Below are 14,685 nucleotides of genomic sequence, written 5' to 3'. Positions count from 1 at the left end.
AAAAAGTCATATCTGTTTTGAAGCTTAAGGGGGTTCCTTGACTTACATTGAGGAGCTATCAAATGTTTCATTGATACACTCTTGGACATAGACTTCGAGAGTACTCCTGAAAATAACCTCTATGCATAACCAAGGCTCCTTAAACTTTTTTAAAGGAGACTGTTAAATACTTTTTTCTTTCCTTGCTCTTATGGACACTAACAATTTTACCAGGAGTCCTGACAAAAGCATCTACTGGGCATCCTACTAGAATTGAGGTTTTACAGCCTGGTCTACATGAAAGTAGGTGCTCATTAGCCCCATATACAAAGACTTTTCAGCCACTTGGCCAATAACAGTTTGTCAAAGCAAATTGTTCAACAGAATGCAGTATTGCTACAGAAAACAGTGCACTTCAGAGAATCCAAAAAACCCACAGAAAAGAAAGTCTTACTAAAGTCCCAGCTAAAGGAAATTAAAAAAAAATACTTTGAGCTTTCACTGCAAATTATGCCTTCAAGACATTTACATCAATTAATCATGAAACCAATAAAGAAACCAGGCCTTCTTATTTCACAAAGGTTGAATGGCTAAAAAACTTTTAAAACCATCTTTACAGTGAATTTTGGGCAAAGCTGGGGGAAAAAAAAAAATCAAAATTAATTTATTTCTCTGCTGAAGGGACAGCCAAAAAGAAGTTGATTTTCAGAAAGATACAATTCAGGGAATATTCTAAAAAATGGATCAAAGGTAGGTTCCACTGGTCTTAGGAAAACTCGAATGAGTTTCCAAGCAGGAGCAGGTTATCTGTCTCCAAAATATGTAAAAACTCATTGAAAAACACTGTTGCGTGACAGAAAACGGGCAAGGACAGATGGCAAGCTAAAATCAGTGCAAGATGGACTTGGTAGTGTTAGGTTAATAGTTGGACTCAATGACCTTAAGGGTCCTTTCCAACCTAAATGATTCTATGGATCTCAAATGGTCTGAGTAAAAAACCAACTGCTTTAAGCAAAATAAGTAATTGATGCTCTTTGATATCAGGACCTAAATAAAGGTTTGACAATGCTGGACCATGCATTTGAAGAACTTTTTTCATTTTAAATAGTGCTTTCCTAATAGATGTTTTCTTGCTTTCTCAGGATTTTCTGTATCTGTGTGAATCTTCTGAGTGTCTCAAAATTCCTGAAAAAAACAAATCTCAGCATGTAATGTCTTGAATTCAGCTGCAAAGTTCTGAGCACTCCAAGTTTCCTCTGATCTCAATGGTTACAGCTCTGGTCAAGAGATCGTTACCCTACCAACATGTTTTCCATTGTTAGATTCCAAAATACTTTAATTATTATCCTTATTTTACAAATGGACTAAATTAACACAGATCTCAGGTTACTAACTTACACACCTGTGAGTAGGGAACCTAGCTTAAGCATTTTTTCCCCTCTTGCCCCACCCATGCTCTTGCCACAAAATGCAACACCTCCCTTAGGCACGGATAAAAATTCAGTATCACTCCTTGACCTTTCTTCCCCTCCCTACCTCTTCATCTGGCTTTTCTTTCTTGCCGCCTTCTCTCTATATGCCTTTAAAAAAAAGAGCAAGATGGTTTTATGATTAAGACTATAAATTACACTTTATGCACATGAATTACACTCCCATGAAAATAAATATGTAGTTTTTAGAGATCTTAATTTCCCTTTAGGCATCTTTTGATTCTTTGGCAGAATCAGCTCCATATTCTGTTGCTTCAGAACTTCAGCAGGTATGTCCACATGGTGCTACACATCAAGTACTACATGATAGTAATACAATCAGTTCAACTCAGGGATCACTACAGCCACACTGAGCTCCTTTCTCTGTAAGTTCCTCAATTAACGTTCTCTTTCTTCAATTTGTATAAGTGTTCCCATTGCTTTAGTTTGGTTATCCTCCTCTCATATTACTCCAGATGTCTCCACTTGGCTTTTCAAAATTTGAAAAACAAAAATATAAGAAAAATGAAGAAATCATCATCTAAAACTGAGAAAAAGATGCAATATGGGCATATGAAAAACAATCTTCCATGGTCTTCCAAAAATAGAAAACAGTCATTACTGAAGAGAGAAATCAAGTATCTGCCTATTACATCTTGATATTTCCAGTTATTAAACTTATTTCTCCTATCAGTTTGTGAACTTTCAGGGACACTGGCTCTTCAGGTAAAGCAGCAGATCCCAATCTTTATCACTGACACCTCTCCTTGCAGACCAATAACCTAGTTTTCAGTTGGAAGTCTCACTACTTCTGCAATCAAATTTATGTTGGGCTTTTCATCATAGCTGGGATTGCAGTCCCTCATTTGGAGTTGCAACCATAATGCACTTAATTCAGAGATGCCCACTTCTTTAGCTTTCCTTCTCACAAGGGAACACCCCCAAATCAATTACAAAAATCTTACAGACTATGCTTTTAAAACCATATGGAAACAGTCTAAAATTTCTTCTATCCACTGCTACTATCTCAGGAGGCAAGACAAGGGGTCAGCTCACACACAGCAAATTCATCTGGAGGTGGGCTATGGTTCACAGAACTACAGAAATACATGGGGCCCATTTGGCTTCAGTATTGTGAAGCGATTAGCACTTCCAGAGCAGATCATAAGATCAGTGTGGAAACAAACAGGCAGCTTAGTGCAGAATCAGCCTGGATGTGGAAGAGCCGCTATGGATCCCAAATTAATAAGCCCTGCTGGATCTCTGCAGTCCTGCTTAGGTATTTCTGAAGTATCCTCTCTGCTGAGCACCTCAGACTTCTTCCAGGATCCAGGTAACCCAACTCCTGTCCCCATTGCATCGGATAATGATGAACTGTCTACATATGGACAACGGAAAAATTAACTCTGCAACTTTTATTTTGAATGCAGTATGTGTTTGGACACTTAAAGTAACTGGTCCTGTTACTCTTTCTGTATGGCACATTATAATATTTAGGTGCATGCTGCTGTGCAAATAACTTCAGATCATTAATAGCTTCTGATATCCTGTGCCACTTCAAACTTCATAAGGGAATCTAAGAGAACTTACTCTTTTTGGTAAAAAGAGAAGTAAGACTTGAAAAATCAAAAAGATGCTTTCTACTAAGCAAAAGGGTTAGCTTTTGGTCAATGAAAATTGGCATTAAGAAATTAAAAAAAGATGAAGAATGAAATGAATGTAGAAGTGAATAAACAATGGAGAATGCTTTAAAAAAGTGCAAAACCCAAAATATTTTCAATTACCAGCGTGATGTGTTTCACCAAGAGGCTCAAGTTTTCGAAGTCTATTAAGTTTGGGAGTTCCCCAGCCAACTAAAGGAAAACAAAGACAGTCAAAACACGCCACGACTGCACTCGATTCTGATGAAATGTATGGAAGCCAGTTCTCTTTGGGAGAAATCAAAGCATTTAGAAATGCCAAAAGTATGTAATATATTGTATATATGGTGAATAATGATGAAATACTTTAAAAATAAACTGATTTACCCTTAAAAATACTGATATTTTTAATCACTTTTTCATCAGTGAGCAGTCAAGTTTCTGACTCTTTTTTGTGAAAATAATAACATCTTCCCCCATAGAATAGATGAAATCAATACTGCTGAAAGTTCATACCATGAAGTGGGAAACTGCGTCAAAGATTTCCTAGAAAGTAAGGTTTAGTAGCATATCTCTGTATGAAGACCATTCCAGTTTCATCATTCACAAATGAATATTTAAAAGGATTAATAACCACAAATTGAGACATCGATTATGGTTTGTTAGTACACTTACCTGGTGGAAGTGCTGGTGGTGGTGTAGGATTTTTGGGAGCAGTGTCCTCTGCATTAATAGGTTCTACTCTGTGGCCCCTTTTTAATTTTGGTTTTTTATTTTTTTTCTTACTGTTATCTACACCAAACAGAAATAAAGCATTATGTATCATACAGTTATATTCAGAGAATCTCTTAGATCATCTTTTAATACAGTTGTTGGGGTGAGATACATCCACGTTTCAGTCCCAACTTAAACACAAAATTATGTGAAATGTAAAATTTACACAATATTTTACTACAGAAAATAAACTGTAAGGATAAAATATATGCAAACTGTATGTTTTAATAAAGAAATTCAACTTAGCTTGGTACTGATGGAAAGTGGATTACGTATTTGATTATGATAAAAATGAACCTAGTTTCAGCTATAGTATCAGTCACACCAACAAACATGCACTTTTTCGAAGCAGATTTTCCAATACAATAACCTAATGGTGCATTTTTATGTTTTCAATAGATTAAATTGACGTGTGGTATCATGAAAAATAATACAGACAGAGGGAAGAACTATGTGAAAAATAATATTAAATGACACATTAAAAGGAAGCAGTTTTACCTGAATCAAGGCATTCTGAGGCTTGCTGCTCATTTTCTTCTTCATGCTGCAAAAGCTGTGTAGTTGTAGAACTGCATGTTTCTAGTCTACTATCATTTGTATTTTGGCTACTGGTACTTGATAAGTGCTGGGCATCGATTTGTTCCTGCTCTGTTTGCGATTTCAAGACAATCGTAGCCTTTTCTGTCTCCAGCCTTTGCCGCTTCTTTTCCTTTTCAATTTGTTTTTCATTCTAACAAAAAGTTTAAGATTTTTTTTTAACAACTTCTAATACTGTAAACTGACTAATAAGACAGGAAGGTTATTTTAAAAATCAAAATTTTCCTAAAGTATTTTTCTGTCCCACATCTAGCATGGAAAATATTTTCAAAATAGGTGAAGAAATTAAATTTCCAGTATCCTGTCCAGAGGAAAGGGAAGAAAAAAAAAACACCACCAAAGGAATTAACAGCAAAAGAAATGCTCTTTAGGTTTATAGCCTGTTTTCTTTCTTTATTTTTGGCATCTGAAAAAAAAAAAAGCTAGCTATTTAAACAACATCAACAGTCCTGAGCAAAAGGTTAGAAAACTCCTAATTTCTTCTTTTTTTTTTTTTAATGTTTTAGTTAAAACAAAATACACATGCACAGAGTTTAAGTATCTGGAAAGTGCTACCATGATTTGATCAAATACCAGTTGTGTCACACAGACTCAATGATAGGCTGTTTCACAGGTTCTATATCACTAAATCACCATCTCTGCAATACTCGTAGCTATACCCTTCTCTTCTTACTCTGTATGTTATTATAAAGCGTATTATTGTGCATGTAGCTGACTTTACAAGATATATGGACATGGGCTCTTTTGTCCTGGAGAGAAGCAAATGTTTGAATTACTTACTGGAAAAGTCTCTGAGAGTTTATGTGTTTCTTGAGATTATGTTATGTCAAGTCAACTGAATAAAAAAATATGGTACAATAAATAAGAACTACCTGAACTTAGAAACACAGGTTAAGGAAACTTTATATATTAATATGCTTTTCATATTTCAAAGCTAAGAAAACTTCTCAATTGTCTCAGTTTTCAACAAAAAACAGGTTATGCTCAAAAATCTAAATAGTTGAAGTAGTCAGGGAGATTTTATGACTCTCTACATCACTAAAACAATTTACAAGAAACTAATAGACCTTGAATATTTTCCACTCCTGAATATCCAATAGTTTAATTATGAAATGTGTTCAGTCATCTGTTTACAATACCTTTAGTTACTGTGTCTACAAAACTTTTTGTCCCTGAATCAGTAATAGGGGATTTTCTTAACATGAAAGCATTGATTCAATGCACACAAAACAAGACTGCCAAGATTAAAAAAAAAAAAAAATAATGCTGTGTATACAGACTTAGAACAATTCTTTTAAATGAACTATTTTTCTCATTACCTCTCAGACATTTGTTAGTAGTAGGTCTAAAACGATCCAGATTTCCACATATTCTCATACCTCAGAGATTACAGCAGATATAGGCTGGAAGGGGTTTTCAGAGTTCCTAGGCTCAGGGTCTTCCTCATCAGGTACACTTCTTCTTCCTTCTTCTCTTTCCCTTTGTTGTTGTTGTTGGGTTTATGTTGTTGTTGTTTTAGTGTTTTTGGGGTTTGTGGTTTTTTTTTTTTTTTTTGGGGGGGGGGGGGAAGGAAGGAGGAGAAAGAGGGGGGATGAACATTATGAAGAAGCCAAGCCATAAATTTTACGTAATAGAGAACACTTATTAGGTCATCTAACTCATCCTCCAATTTATGCCAGCTGATTTTTACAATATGCTTCTGTATTTTGAAAAACATTCTACAGAAATCGCAATGACAGGCTAACATCAATAAAGCACAAGTATATATTATGGCAGAGGTAGAAACACATGCTGCTATGTGCCTGAATGTTCAATCAGCACTTCAGGAAGTAGAAGCAGTTTCTGAGGACAGGATATGTGACAGAATACAGCTGTAACTGGAAGGTTTTGATTGTTCAACAGTACAATCTTCATGCTGAAATTTTCACACTGCTAATCTGTTATAACAATTGTTTCAAGGTACTCTATCGTTTTAAAAAAAAAACGTATGTGGTGGGAAACCAGACTATCTAAAACCTATTCTTCCATTTTTAATACACCTCCATTTCTCATAATTCTAGGTTCTTCTTAATATACATAAGGGAGAACTGGTGCCAGACTGTTGAGTTTATGTAGTAACAGTTAGGGAACCATATTTGCTTCAACTAGACTCAGGAAAGTTCAGAAAGACACATAATGCTCAGTATACTCATGTTGTTGCACCAGCATGAGTTATTTTTTATGTACCGGATCTCTATGTAAGAAATACTAAATTATTATGTATTAAATAATATATCATTAATGAAGTATATGTTCCTCAAATACTTTTCATCAATCAATCTGATGGTACTTGCACATAGAAAGTCACTGTTACACCTACTTTACAGCTGCAAGTACTGAGAGAGGACGTAACCCCATTGTTCAGAGGCACAGATGGGAATGAAAAGGAGGTCACCGATCTACCTATGAAACCACACTACTTGGAAGGAACGGCCAGTGCTATGTTAAAACTTATTGGCGCTACCTCTCTCTCTGGTTTTCCGTTTGGAACAAGACGATTGCTACTAATATATTGTGGAGGAAATGCACTTTGAGAAAACATTCAGGGAAGCAAATCTGAACAAAAAGCAGTCTGGGGAATTATTAAAACACAGAATGAAACAGAATTACACTTGAATTGAGATTAACCTGTTTCTTACAGTAAGAAATCGATTTGATGCAAAACAGCAAAATGAGTTAATGCCATCTCTTATATCTGAGACAAGCCCTCACCTACAAGTAAAACCAGCAGAAGTTACTAGTTAGCTTTCCTCTAAGACACAAGTAGTTTAGTGGAACTGTAATCCAATTCAGACTCAACCAATTCTTCCAGTGAACAAATGCAATCAAGATCACTGAGTGGCAACAGAATATATGGAAAATGCCCATATCATCAGACAATCTCTTTGAGACATGTTTCAAAGGCAGTTCTCCTCGCTACACCTCTCAAGATGGCATAAACCCAACACAATCCAACATGGTCAGAGGGTTTTGTCTATGCAGAGACATCTGGCAGACTAACAGTGTATGAATTTTTTTATAAGTTTGTGAAATATGTATGAAGACCGTGTCAAATTCCAGGTGTTTAAAATGTGCTGAAGTAATTTACTTGCTGAAGTAAACCAAATCAGCAAGAGTACAAGCCAAGACACTTCACAGTAGCTTCACAGTTACTTCTCACAGTAACTGAGACTCGCAAATCTCTGCATATATAAGGCAGATAGGGGTGCTCAGCGAATTTTTTAAGAATGCCCCAGTAAAATGATTTACATCAGTCCCTAACAGGAACCATGGTGGGCTGCTGATGACCACACAGGGCTCTGAAGGGAAGTAATAAATCACTTGTCCTGCTTCCCCTCCCTGCATATTAAGTCTTCCATGCCTCACCTGCTGGATATCCTGAAGTTTATTAAGCATAGTGTTGAATAAAGTTGCACATCTAATCTTCGATATTCGCATATGGGGTTACAAAGTCTAACTTAAGTTGATAAAAGTTTATTTTGGAACATACTTGAAGGTGACAAGATTAAATGAGAGGATTTATTTTTTTAGGTTAGCCTCCTGTGAAATTATATTAGCAAGGCCAAATTTATTCCACAACTACCTTGCAATTCTCATTCACGGTACATTTCTAGCATAGAGTGAATAAAATAAAGGGGATGAACCAGGCAAAAACTTGTAGGTCTTAAAGAAAGGCTCTAGCATTCAGGTCCGTACTTTTAATATGGAAACTCTTGGCTTGTAAGCTTTAAATCCTTGATAGCTTGGTTCCCATAAGGTCTATGTACAGGAATGAATCAAGTATCTTAGAGAAAGGGAGGAAGGGGAGGTAGGAGAAACTACAGAGAATACCTTTCTTCTCGTATCCTTCTTACTCGCTCAGCTCGTTCTAGTTTCTTTTGTTCTTCATACGCTTTTTGTTCTGTAGTGTCTCTTTGGATGCGCTCATTTAAGGCATCAAAATCTTTTGCTATGATATGTAGAAGCCAATATAAACCCTTTTTTATTGATTTATCAATTTTTTTCCCACAGCCCATGATAGCTGAGCAAGGTTCCTGTAAATACAAGGAGGAGGGGAAAATTATTTGCAGTCCAGATCACATTCCTTGACTGAAAACAAGAAATCAGACAACCAATTGCTGTTTACTGTGAACCTCACAAAACACTGAGAAGATGGGAAATAAATTTGCATTTAGGTATTCTATGAATTTAGGTGCTTTTTTTGCCAAGATACAAATCACATTAGTTCTACCAAATTCCATTATTTCCAGTCCCATTTCAAAAATACTGGAATACTGCAGCACAGAAAAACATGTTTGCATGTCTATCTCTAGACATATATATACACCTGTTACATATACACACAGCTGTTACATAAACATCTGCTATGAGTATATATGTATATTTACACACCTGTTTCTATACACATCCATGTCTATGCATCTATATAGAAATATAATTTATCAACCCCAAATATGTATGTTCTGTTTTGCTGCTGGTTTATAAATAGTCCATGTTATATTTATCTAGTAAAATGGAAAAAATGAGATGCAAGAGAATCAGTTTAGCTTCAGTTCATGAAAGACATGTTCAGCTTGTTCATAAACACCTAGGGGATAAATAAAATGAAGTGTGAATTTGTCAGAAAAACTGTCAAACCAATTCAATTTTTTAGATCAGAATGGGTATTGTGGATAGGGGTGAAGCAAAATATTATGCATCTTGATTGGAGTAAAACTTTTGTCATGATATTCTCATCAGCAAGCAAGAGAAACATGATCTAGGCAAATCTACTGGAAGATGGGTGGCCCGTTGCTAAATTAGTTTGGAACACTTTGTCTAGCTCGGATGCAATATTTCAAGGAAGTGGATTGACTGGAGGGAATCAAGAGGAGCAAAGTGAGAAAAATCAGACAAAATTGGTTATGAAAACACATCTGGTAAGAAAATATTGAAGGAACAGGAGTCTCAAGATGAAACAGCTTCAAAGAGATATGATAATAGCCTTCAAAAACATGAGGCATAACTTCAAATAGGAAAAGAATAATTTGCTCTTCACGTCCATTGTCAGGAGGACAAGTATAATGGGCTTTAATTGGAACAAAAGAGATATGGCTTGATTCTAGCTTAGAACATGGAAAAGGACTAGATGACCTCTCAAGATCTCTTCAGAACTATTTTCCAGAATGTTTTGGAGCACTGTTTGGGTCTTTTAAACTGTTCTCTGAATAATAATTGAATAGATCCAGCTATGTATTTGACATGAAGAAATGGTATTTCACACTGATTGTGTTCAGGATTTGTGTTCATGAATGAAGGAAGATTAAAAAAGACTAACTTACCAATGTCAACACCTAAAAAATTCTCTGCATTATCTCTTCATTTGACAAGCATTTAAATGGCACCATAGTCAGATACGGTACATACAATTTACAACAGAAAAAAAAAATTCTGACCAATTATGTTCCCCCAGAGTGCCAAACCTAGTTTGCATTTTAATACATTCCTACTTTGTCTAAATTAAGGTTCAAATATGAGTGTTGTTCACTACAGAACATTACAATACTCTCTAGCAGAACCTAATCAGGGAGAAGATGTATAGGCAATAATACCTTGTTTCTCTGAGAAAACTAAGATAAAACAATAGACAGCACTGGGGCAATTTTCTTCTCAGTTTGCACCAAGATTATTGTTGCTGTAATTCAGTTATAAAATACAGAAATTTAGAAATACAGAATATACAGACATATTAAAAAAGAAAAAGAGGAAGGTCATTCTCACTGACAATGTGTGACAGTGAGACAAATGACTCCTTCCATTTGCTTTAAAATTTAAAGATCCAGAAGAAAACTAATTAAAAGAATAAGAAAAAATAAAAGGTTTTTTGGTTCTTGCCTAATTTTATTTAAATCTTGTTTCACAACACTCCTGTTTAAATTCACCCCATGAGTCATCATATAGAAATAACTTGGGACCATGTTTACCTTTAATGAGCCTAGTAAAGAAGCTGTCCATTTGAATATGTAAGACACTCAGCTGCTTTCAGCTAAAATGACTTAGAGTATGTGATCTAGTTTCTTTGCTGATTAAACCCAAGATACAAATGGAGAAAAAGAACAGCATTTTACTCGAACATGTCATAAATTAAGTAATTCTAAAGTATTGGAAAAATACACTAGAATCTTTCAGGTCTTTTATACTGATAATGTTTTGCAAGAAAATATTTTTGTCACAGAAGTCCCTTGGGAAAAAAACAGCAAACTTGCAATTTTTATTTTTATGATTGCTATACACGCATAGTGCAAAGTCCACTGACTGAAGAAAAGCACTCAAAGAGTCATGACATAATGAACATAGCTATGCCCTGCTATAACTCAACTTTCTAGAGAAAATAATAGCAATAGTTATCACCCTATGAATTTTGCAACTCTCCCTAGGGAATTAAATGTCTTTTTTAAATTTTAAAACCCAAATACCAGCTGGAATAGTTTTGCAAAATTGCCTTCTAATTTTGGTTAATAACAGCGTAACTCTCATTATCTTTTAAAATGTTTCTTATTGCAGTTAGAAAAAGATTATAAAAGTAAAGCCCACAAATAGTTAACTAAAACTAGTTGATTAAAACAAAGGCTTAAAGAAAACTTCAGGGACTACTAATTTGGATAAATTATCTGAAATACTGACAAATATTAAGCAGCTTTCATACAGATTTCTGGTTTTGGCTCCCCCCTGCCTTTTTGTTTGATTTTTTTTTTTTTCTTTAAACATGACTGTGAATACTACATCTGAAATGTGGTTGTTTTAGGACAAATATTAACTAGCAACTAGCTCTAACAGTGTTCTTTGGTGACTACTGTGCTGGGAATTAGATGCCCTAGGAATTAGATTAAGTTCTTACTGTTTGCCAGATGGTGACTCAGACTAAATGATGGTTTTAGCTATGGACAGAAATGAGACAAACATCATATCTGAACAGCGATCCTTCCTCAATGTCAACGCAGGCAAATTCTACTTCCTGCTTCTTTTTAAAAAGGTGGAATACTAAACTTGCTGTCCAATTAAACAAGTTTTAAACCACATCAGTAACTAATTATTCTTACATGGTTTCAGAATGGACCAGCAGGTACATTTTGAGGATCCTAGTTATAAAGATTTTTTCAACAGATCCAGAAGCAGAACATCAAGGTGAACAGTTGAATTACTTGCAGAACAGATACATGTACTGTATCTTTGCTGGGATTGCAGGGTTTTAGTTTCAGTTTTATGCTATGTGGCACAATCTCCTACCTTATTGCAAGCTTTACATATATATTAGAAAATGAAGCATCTTAGAATATACTTACAATTTGACATAGACACTTGTGTTCATTGACAAGCTTTTCCAGAGATAAGGACTCAATTATATCTGCTTCTGAAAGAGCTCCTTCTCTGTCCTGCTTATTTGCCAGCCTAGAGAAAAAATCAAAAGAAACACTTAGCACCCTGACACAAGAGAGATTCTCAGATCTCCAAAAGATAAACTCCAAAAGATAAACATCTGAAGTTTTTGGGGGAGTGTTGTTCTTGATCAGATTTGTCTTCCACATACTCTGTAACTGCATCCAACGCTACAGCCAATAATATGTGTTTTTTAAAAGACACAAAACAGATCTGATTTACCCCCCAAAGAATGTTATTCATTATTTCACACTTTAACATAGACATACACCCTGAAGCAGAGGCTTCAGGTGTTATGTTTCTTTCAACACTGTTATCAGTAACTTCTACAAAGATAAGAGGGCTGTCCAGAATTATAAACATCCCAAAAGCTTAAGTTCTTCACCTCAGCAAACTCCTGGTGATGTTCTAACCACTCCTGACCATGTTCTAACCACAGAAATGAAAGCTACTTCCTTTTATCAAGATTAATTTTTTAATGAACTCCTCTATATATGAAATGAAACTGGAAAAGCTTCCGATCTAAAGCCCTAAAAAGTACATCACAAACTATATGTAAGAAAAAACAAGGGTAACTGCCAAAACCTGTATGGAACCACCTCTCACAGAAAGGCAAAATCTTTTCCCTTACCGGGATTTCTCTCAGCTATCCAAGTAATGATTTTCATGAAACTCACAGGACTTGACTATCCTCGAGACCTCAACTTCTTGATTAAAATGGATTTAAATTGGTCAACATCCAAGAAGGTAGGATGGATTAACAAGGTAAGTTTATCTAAGTATTTAGGAATGTGTTAGCCAAGCAGATGTATTCCCTAAAAAGAAACTTAAAAAAGTAAACTTGCAATCATGTTGGTCAATGATTTTCTGAGTTCACTTACAAGCAAATTTTAATAACAAATGGAGAAATTTAGATAGAAATCCAAAATACATATTTTGAACAGACAAACCAAAATGACAAAAAGAAACACATAGGAAATCATTTGTGTTTCTTGAGGGTCTGAGAGTTTTATAAGTAATGAACAAAACTTCACAAAAGAGGTCAAGTCAAAAAAGAGTTGTTCCCATCTTCCATAAAAACTCTTCATGACAATAGGATATATAGTCTTTCCTTTCCCATTAACTGCTTTTAATTAAAAGCTAGTATGGTAAAACTCTAGGAACTATGAAAAGATATTAATATTTTACGAGCAATAGACTACTCCTGTTCAAAGTTACTATTTTTCAGCATGAAAACTGATACTGTTTGCTTTGAACCAGTGTGGACCATTTTGGAATGTAAGCATACAATGCAATCTTATTTTGCACTTTCTACCAAAGTAATAATCCAAGCTAAGTGCAAAAGCTGCAAAGAGGAGTATTGCATAGTATTAGGGAATCTGAAAACTGCACTTGCCTTTCTCTAATAAAGGAATTCCACTAAAATAATGTTGTTCTGAAATATAACAACCCTTCCGTTACATGAGAACTCTGATTCAACTTTCTGGATAAAATCACAAATATTTGGCTTCCATGAACGCAACGGCAGATGGTTTTGGAACCAGAGACCAGACATTTCTTCTGAAATCTCAAGTCATCACCATTAACTCAAATGGCTTTAGGAAATGTTAGGCCAAAGCTTGTACTTTGGATTTATCATACTCCTTGCTGGGAAGGAACAACGGTAAGAATTCACTCCATAGTTAGCAGAACTTGTCAGCACTTCAGTTTGATCTAAGATCTTATTCCTTCCTATTTCCCAGAATCGCAGTATGAGAACCTCAATTCTTAATTATTTTACTCCCAAGAGAGTTTTTAGCTTCAAAGAGACATTAAAAAAAAAGCTGTGTTGCATCTACAGCTGAAAAAAACCATTCCTTGTCACCGTTAACCTCATGCACTATGATTCATTACCTAATCTTTCTTTTCAAGAACAGTTTATGAAGGAGACCATAGAAAGACAGCTTCTTAAATGTCCATTCTCTCTCAATCTTCATCAGTCTTAACTATTCATGGTCCAAAAGGTTCACTTAGGTATCATCATCTTGGGGATAAAAATCCCTGCATCCTGCTGATAATCAAAACCTTGCTGACTTGCCTGCAGTGCTAGAAAGAGTGTAAGGCTCTCCTCCCTGCGCCTCCTTTGATAATCCATTCCCACTTTTTAACAAAAGGAGTACTTCTACAGTACTTTGTATGATTTAGCGCAGAGATCCCCTAACTGTTGTTCAATGCATATACAGAACATATGACATTTTCGATATGCTTATGATACTCTGGCACTATTCCTTCTCACTAACCAACTAGAACAAGTAATGTCCTCTCAGTATTTAGCTATGAAATAAGGCCAAAGCTAAACCAGGGAAAAACTGAAATGAAATTCAAGCAAGCTATGGAAAGTAATTAAAAGATTGGAAACTATTATCTCCACTTTTTTTTTCCCCACATAACCTATCTTTGTTACAGTCTGAAAATCCTACTGCACTGCCCCTTAGTCTCAAAAAGCATTCCTCAGCAGTGCTGTCAATTCATCTAGATCTAATTGAAGAAAGTATTTCTGAACACAGAGTTTGTTGCCACAGCCTATTCCTTTCTCATCTGAAGATTGAATAACTGCACTATTTACTATGTTATTGGACTGCACATTCTACAAAGCACAGCTGAAGCAGAATGAAATGTTGGTGAGCTGCATAGCTCAGTGTGAGTGTGACACTAACGTCCTATAACTTGCAGTAGCTGCTGATTTTTAAACTCTAATACCTTGAAAGGTGTAAGATTTGTCTTTTTGGTCA

General features: G+C 35.3%; 1 protein-coding gene across 7 annotated transcripts in view; it reads right to left on the bottom strand.

Moving 5' to 3' along the window:
- The window catches only part of ARL13B (ARF like GTPase 13B), a 52,751-nt gene that overhangs the window by 4,069 nt on the left and 33,997 nt on the right, over positions 1–14,685 (bottom strand). For 4 of the 7 annotated variants that reach the window (XM_075169411.1, XM_075169438.1, XM_075169448.1 and 1 more), the window contains 6 exons: positions 11,821–11,926; positions 8,330–8,532; positions 5,839–5,938; positions 4,361–4,592; positions 3,764–3,880; positions 3,233–3,301 (listed from right to left, as the gene is read on the bottom strand). In XM_075169411.1, the coding sequence (XP_075025512.1) occupies positions 3,233–3,301; positions 3,764–3,880; positions 4,361–4,592; positions 5,839–5,938; positions 8,330–8,532; positions 11,821–11,926 (827 nt within the window). Of the gene's footprint in view, positions 1–1,515; positions 1,560–3,232; positions 3,302–3,763; positions 3,881–4,360; positions 4,593–5,838; positions 5,939–8,329; positions 8,533–11,820; positions 11,927–14,685 lie in introns of all 7 variants that reach the window. The other 3 variants (XM_075169420.1, XM_075169467.1, XM_075169429.1) reach the window with 3 other exon arrangements.

Source organism: Calonectris borealis, chromosome 1 (assembly GCF_964195595.1).
Source record: "Calonectris borealis chromosome 1, bCalBor7.hap1.2, whole genome shotgun sequence".
Taxonomy (NCBI): Eukaryota; Metazoa; Chordata; class Aves; order Procellariiformes; family Procellariidae; genus Calonectris; species Calonectris borealis.
Note: the sequence above shows the minus strand (reverse complement) of the source record. Positions and strands in the feature narration are given on the sequence as shown.